Source organism: Siphateles boraxobius, unplaced genomic scaffold (genome assembly GCF_051911475.1).
Source record: "Siphateles boraxobius isolate OS27281-9 unplaced genomic scaffold, OSU_SipBor_1 25, whole genome shotgun sequence".
Lineage (NCBI taxonomy): Eukaryota > Metazoa > Chordata > Actinopteri > Cypriniformes > Leuciscidae > Siphateles > Siphateles boraxobius.
In genome coordinates this window covers 32,725,433-32,732,634 of record NW_027508866.1, presented here as the reverse complement: position 1 = coordinate 32,732,634, position 7,202 = coordinate 32,725,433, and the positions used below count along the sequence as shown (strand labels likewise).

The window sequence follows — 7,202 nt, the reverse complement described above, 5'->3', positions numbered from 1 at the left end:
CAATGCAATAATAATGTCTCAAAAAACTTGTTTGAGATCCATAAAAAAAAATTAAAAAAAACGTGTTTAAATAATCAACACTCATTGCATCTGTTTGCTCCCTTCTTCCTGAGCTCATGGGGAAATGAGCCCTTAACCAGATTTGGCTTCAGTCCCTCCTGCTGCCGGACTAATCTACCGACACATCAGGGAAGAAGAGGCGCCATCATTTCTTGTGCAGTTTCTGTCAGTTAGAGCATATGAGCTTTTCTCACAGGACTCCGAACTGGGTCAAAGTTCCTCAATCCCTGAGACCAGAAACGATGCTGATGATTAAAGGTTATGGCTCTTGGCTTTTGTTGTCATCACAATAACAATGGATGAGATGATACTTAACCTAGACTGGTTAAAGTGGCTCACCAAAAAAGTGTACATTAGATACTTAAGATAAACGCATTAAATATATATATATATTTTTAAAAGAAAGATTGCAAAAGCACATTATTCAAAGCAAAACATTCACACAAGGAATAAATGTTATGATATTTTTACGTAGTACGGAGCCTCTAAAGGGACATTGTGAATTCAATGCTTTTGCATTATCATGTAAAAGTTTCTCGGGGGAAAGCAAACATTTAGGGAGTGAACGCAAAGTTTCTCGGAGGAACAAACATTTTGGGTGTGAATGCAAAGTTTCTCGGAGGAACAAACATTTTGGGTGAATGCAAAGTTTCTCGGAGGAACAAACATTTGGGAGTGAACGCAAAGTTTCTCAGAGTAACGCAAACATTTTGGGAGCGAACACAAAGTTTCTCGAAGGAACAAACATTTTGGGTGTGAATGCAAAGTTTCTCAGAGTAGCGCAAACATTTTGGGAGTGAACGCAAAGTTTCTCGGGGGAACGAAAACATTTTAGGAGTGAACGCAAAGTTTCTCGGAGGAAAAAACATTTTGGGTGTGAATGCAAAGTTTCTCGGAGGAACAAACATTTTGGGAGCGAACGCAAAGTTTCTCGGAGGAACGCAAACATTTAGGGAGTGAACGCAAAGTTTTGGGAGTGAACGCATTTTGGAAGTGAACACAAAGTTTCTCGGAGCGAACACAAACATTTAGGGCGGGAACGCAAAGTTTCTTAGAACGAACGCAAACTTTTAGGAAGTGAACGCATTTAGGGAATGAAAGCAGTTTCTCTGAGTAACGCAAACATTTAGAGAGTGAACGCACACATTTGAACGCAGTTTCTCGGAGGAACGCAAAGTTTGGGAGTGAACGCATTTAGGGAGTGAACGCAAAGTTTCTCGGAGCGAACGCAAACATTTAGGGAGGGAAAGCATTTAGGGCGGGAACGCAAAGTTTCTCAGAAGAACGCAAACATTAAGGAAGTGAATGCATTTAGAGAGTGAACGCAAAGTTTCTCGGAGCGAACACAAACATTTAGGAAGGGAACGCATTTAGGGCGGGAACGCAAAGTTTCTCGGAGCGAACACAAACTTTTAGGAAGTGAACGCATTTAGGGAGTGAAAGCAGTTTCTTGGAGGAACACAAACATTTTGGGAGCAAACGCAAAGTGTCTCTGAGTAACGCAAACATTTAGAGAGTGAACGCACACATTTATGGAGTGAGCTCAAAGTTTCTCAGAGGAACACAAACTTTTAGGAAGTGAACGCATTTAGGGAGTGAATGCAGTTTCTTGGAGGAACACAAACATTTTGGGAGCGAACGCAAAGTTTGTCAGAGGAACAAACATTTTTGGAGCAAACGCAAAGTGTCTCTGAGTAATGCAAACATTTAGAGAGTGAACGCACACATTTAGGGAGTGAGCTCAAAGTTTCTCAGAGGAACACAAACATTAAGGAAGTGAACGCATTTAGGGAGTGAACGCAATGTTTCTCGGAGCGAACACAAACATTTAGGGAGGGAACGCAAAGTTTCTTGGAACGAACGCAAACTTTTAGGAAGTGAACGCATTTAGGGAGTGAAAGCAGTTTCTTGGAGGAACACAAACATTTTGGGAGCGAACGCAAAGTTTGTCAGAGGAACAAACATTTTGGGAGCAAACGCAAAGTGTCTCTGAGTAATGCAAACATTTAGAGAGTGAACGCACACATTTAGGGAGTGAGCTCAAAGTTTCTCAGAGGAACACAAACATTTAGGGAGTGAACGCAAAGTTTCTCGGAGCGAAAACAAAGTTTCTCGGAGGAACAAACATTTTGGGAGCATACGCAAAGTGTCTCTGAGTAACGCAAACATTTAGAGAGTGAACGCACACATTTAGGGAGTGAGCTCAAAGTGTCTCTGAGTAACGCAAACATTTAGAGAGTGAACGCACACATTTATGGAGTGAGCTCAAAGTTTCTCAGAGGAACACAAACTTTTAGGAAGTGAACGCATTTAGGGAGTGAATGCAGTTTCTTGGAGGAACACAAACATTTTGGGAGCGAACGCAAAGTTTGTCAGAGGAACAAACATTTTTGGAGCAAACGCAAAGTGTCTCTGAGTAATGCAAACATTTAGAGAGTGAACGCACACATTTAGGGAGTGAGCTCAAAGTTTCTCAGAGGAACACAAACATTAAGGAAGTGAACGCATTTAGGGAGTGAACGCAATGTTTCTCGGAGCGAACACAAACATTTAGGGAGGGAACGCAAAGTTTCTTGGAACGAACGCAAACTTTTAGGAAGTGAACGCATTTAGGGAGTGAAAGCAGTTTCTTGGAGGAACACAAACATTTTGGGAGCGAACGCAAAGTTTGTCAGAGGAACAAACATTTTGGGAGCAAACGCAAAGTGTCTCTGAGTAATGCAAACATTTAGAGAGTGAACGCACACATTTAGGGAGTGAGCTCAAAGTTTCTCAGAGGAACACAAACATTTAGGGAGTGAACGCAAAGTTTCTCGGAGCGAAAACAAAGTTTCTCGGAGGAACAAACATTTTGGGAGCATACGCAAAGTGTCTCTGAGTAACGCAAACATTTAGAGAGTGAACGCACACATTTAGGGAGTGAGCTCAAAGTTTCTCAGAGTAACGCAAACATTTTGGGAACAAACGCAAAGTTTCTCGGAGTAACGCAAACATTTAGGGAGTGAACGAAGTTTCTCGGAGGAACGCAAAGTTTTGGGAGTGAACGCTTTTAGGGAGTGAACGCAAAGTTTCTCGGAGCGAACGCAAACATTTAGGGAGGGAAAGCATTTAGGGCGGGAATGCAAAGTTTCTCAGAGGAACGCAAACATTAAGGAAGTGAATGCATTTAGAGAGTGAACGCAAAGTTTCTCGGAGCGAACACAAACATTTAGGGAGGGAACGCATTTAGGGCGGGAACGCAAAGTTTCTCGGAACGAACGCAAACTTTTAGGAAGTGAACGCATTTAGGGAGTGAAAGCAGTTTCTTGGAGGAACACAAACATTTAGAGAGTGAACACACACATTTAGGAAGGGAACGCATTTAGGGCGGGAACGCAAAGTTTCTTGGAACGAACGCAAACTTTTAGGAAGTGAACGCATTTTGGGAGTGAAAGCAGTTTCTTGGAGGAACACAAACATTTTGGGAGCGAACGCAAAGTTTGTCAGAGGAACAAACATTTTGAGAGCAAACGCAAAGTTTCTCTGAGTAACGCAAACATTTAGAGAGTGAACCCACACATTTAGGGAGTGAGCTCAAAGTTTCTCAGAGGAACACAAACATTTAGGGAGTGAACGCAAAGTTTCTCGGAAAGAACACAGTTTCTCGGAGGAACACAAACATTTAGGGAGTGAACGCAAAGTTTCTCGGAGCGAACACAAAGTTTCTCGGAGGAACAAACATTTTGAGAGCAAACGCAAAGTTTCTCTGAGTAACGCAAACATTTAGAGAGTGAACCCACACATTTAGGGAGTGAGCTCAAAGTTTCTCAGAGGAACACAAACATTTAGGGAGTGAACGCAAAGTTTCTCGGAGCGAACACAAAGTTTCTCGGAGGAACAAACATTTTGGGAGCAAACGCAAAGTTTCTCGGAGTAACGCAAACATTTAGAGAGTGAACGCACACATTTTGGAAGCAAACGCAAAGTTTCTCAGAGTAACGCAAACATTTTGGGAGCAAACGCAAAGTTTCTCAGAGTAACGCAAACATTTTGGGAACAAACGCAAAGTTTCTCGGAGTAACGGAAACATTTAGGGAGTGAACGCAGTTTCTCGGAGGAACGCAACGTTTTGGGAGTGAACGCATTTAGGGAGTGAACGCAAAGTTTCTCGGAGCGAACGCAAACATTTAGGGAGGGAAAGCATTTAGGGCGGGAACGCAAAGTTTCTCAGAGGAACGCAAACATTAAGGAAGTGAATGCATTTAGAGAGTGAACGCAAAGTTTCTCGGAGCGAACACAAACATTTAGGGAGGGAACGCATTTAGGGCGGGAACGCAAAGTTTCTTGGAACGAACGCAAACGTTTAGGGAGTGAAAGCAGTTTCTTGGAGGAACACAAACATTTTGGGAGCAAACGCAAAGTTTCTCGGAGTAACGCAAACATTTAGAGAGTGAACGTACACATTTAGGGAGTGAGCTCAAAGTTTCTCAGAGGAACACAAACATTTAGGGAGTGAACGCAAAGTTTCTCGGAACGAACACAGTTTCTCGGAGGAACACAAACATTTAGGGAGAGAACGCAAAGTTTCTCGGAGCGAACACAAAGTTTCTCAGAGGAACAAACATTTTGGGAGCAAACGCAAAGTTTCTCGGAGTAACGCAAACATTTTGGGAGCAAACGCAAAGTTTCTCGGAGTAACGCAAACATTTTGGGAGCAAACGCAAAGTTTCTCGGAGTAACGCAAATATTTTGGGAGCAAACGCAAAGTTTCTCAGAGTAACGCAAACATTTTGGGAGCAAACGCAAAGTTTCTCGGAGTAACGCAAACATTTTGTGAGCAAACGCAAAGTTTCTCAGAGTAACGCAAACATTGGGAGCAAACGCAAAGTTTCTCAGAGAAACGCAAACATTTTGGGAGCAAACGCAAAGTTTCTCAGAGAAACGCAAACATTTTGGGAGTGAACGCAAAGTTTCTTGGACCGAATGCAAACATTTAGGGAGTGAACGCAAAGTTTCTCTGGGGAACACAAACATTTTGGCTAAAGCATTGAAATATATTTTTTCCTCCTATCTCATATTTTTTCCATCACCATGTCCCTTTAGGGGCTCTGTACCTTTTATTCATTAAATGTAACTGTATTATTTAAACACAAGCCGGGAATGTTTTTATTTTATTTTTTTAATCAGAAACAAAAAATCCCAAAACAAAATGACATTGCTATTTCTACAGTTCTTTTATTAAAGTGTACACTTCTGACACTTCAAGGATATGAAGCATGCATCATTCATGTACCAGCAAAAATATGCAACAGGGTACATCATTAACAAAAAAACTTTTTTATTCATTGCTTTGTACATAATTGTATGAAACCTTTTTTCAGTGAATCTGAGCATATTCACTCAGGAGGTTTAGATTATCAAAACAGTCTTGTGTAAAAGCTGCAGCCTGGAGTCTACAAGCAGAACAATAGGCATTATTCAGTGTCTTATTGAAGCACAGGCCGTGTCTAATTCGTGCATTATCGTAAAGCAGAACAAAAACAAGAAATATAGACCCTCCTTCAACAACCCCCCCAAACCACATTGATGGCCGTTGACCCTAATAGCATTAACAAAGACAAAAATACCCGTGTATATCTAATTCATTATTACCATCATATATTACCACAGAGCAAATTATGTCAAAACATACTCAAACATGTTAATACATTCTGTTATTCCATTATCTGAATGTTTGCATCTAGTCTGGTACAAGACCTGTTAAGACCATGTAAATGGATGTTGACAGTGTCCTGCAGTGTGACATGCTTTATTTCATCTAAAACTATTTCAATCAACATTTCTTTCTATCATGACATGCATCTGTAATGCATATGGAATATTTGTACTTAGAAAAATAATTTCTCACACTGCATGTTCATTTAAAAGAATGGTTATTGGTGAACAAACCAAATAGCTACTAAACAGATTTACAGCCTTGAAAGTCTATTTGCGCAGAGCCACTAGTCCATGATTAATGGTTGAGGTGATCACACGTAGTTTCGTTTATCATAGTCCCCATTGACAAATGTGCTTTTTGTAGGTGGAGGTATATATTTGGGGGGGTACGAGGATTTTTCATCTCGTGGACGGGAGAAACACAGAATTGCTCCTCCGAACAGAAGCATAGCAGATGCTGCCCATCCAATGTAGAGCGCAGCTCCAATTTCTCTCTTCTTTGAATAAGGAACTTGAAGGTCGTAGAATTCTGAGATGATGTTATTGGCCATCCAGCACAGAGGCACCAACACAAACAAGCCCGCGATGATGTATATCACCCCTCCGACGTTGACTACTTTGGCTTTGATGGACTCTTTACTGATGCAGTTGGTGCACTGAGCGCCGGCGATGGTTATCATCAGAGCCAGGACACCCAAGACAGCTGAGATGACCGTCAGAGCCCGAGCTGTCTGGAGGTCAGTGGTCAGCGCCAGGACAGAGTCGTGCATTTTACACTGCATCTGTCCTGTGCTTTGAACCACACAGGACATCCACAGCCCGTCCCAGATGTTTTGCGCCACCACAATGTTGCCCTCGATGAAGGCAGACACTTTCCACATGGGCAACCCGCAAGCCACCATCACCAAAAGTGTCCCGATGACGCTCAAGCCAAGTCCAATAATCTCCAGACATGCAGAAATCATCTTTGCAAAGTTCTTTTGATGCTCCTTCTCTTAGTTTAGTAAGTCTGGTGAAGTCTAGATTCCCCCGTGAATCTGAAACAGGTGATTTGAGCAGAAGTATCTCTACATTGCTTGGCAGTGTAGCAGGATGAGATGCAGTGGGAGTTTTTCTGCTCTGGCATGCAGGGAGGATGCTGTTATAGTGCACTCAACAAAGAGGACCAGCTCCAGCCAATCAGAGCGCAGCGCGTCTCTCAACAGCCAATCAGAAGTGAGAGGAGCTGGTCAAAACTGGACAACGCTCAACTTCATTAAAATTCTGGGGTGCGTTTCCCGTACAACGACGTAACCTTTTTTATTCATCTATGACCGTAACTCGCTGCTTCACTGCCATAACACGATGCATCGTTGAAGAAATTAACTAGCTAAACACGACTGTTTCACGAAACCATATTGTCGCAAAGTGGTTGTTCAACCACGCTGGTTAATGATGTCACGCAC

At 42.1% G+C, this 7,202-nt stretch overlaps 2 protein-coding genes across 2 annotated transcripts in view; one reads left to right on the top strand and one right to left on the bottom strand.

Moving 5' to 3' along the window:
* Window positions 1-7,202, top strand: part of septin5b (septin 5b) — a 297,634-nt gene that overhangs the window by 251,640 nt on the left and 38,792 nt on the right. The gene's annotated exons all lie outside the window — the stretch shown is intronic.
* Window positions 5,255-6,872, bottom strand: cldn5b (claudin 5b). The gene has a single exon (XM_077243558.1). The coding sequence runs from the start codon at window positions 6,720-6,722 to the stop codon at window positions 6,069-6,071; it is 654 nt and encodes a 217-aa protein (XP_077099673.1). The 5' UTR covers window positions 6,723-6,872; the 3' UTR covers window positions 5,255-6,068.

Coding starts and splice junctions, on each gene's coding strand:
- cldn5b (XM_077243558.1), bottom strand. CDS start 6,722: ATGATTTCTGCATGTCTGGAGATTATTGGACTTGGCTTGAGCGTCATC.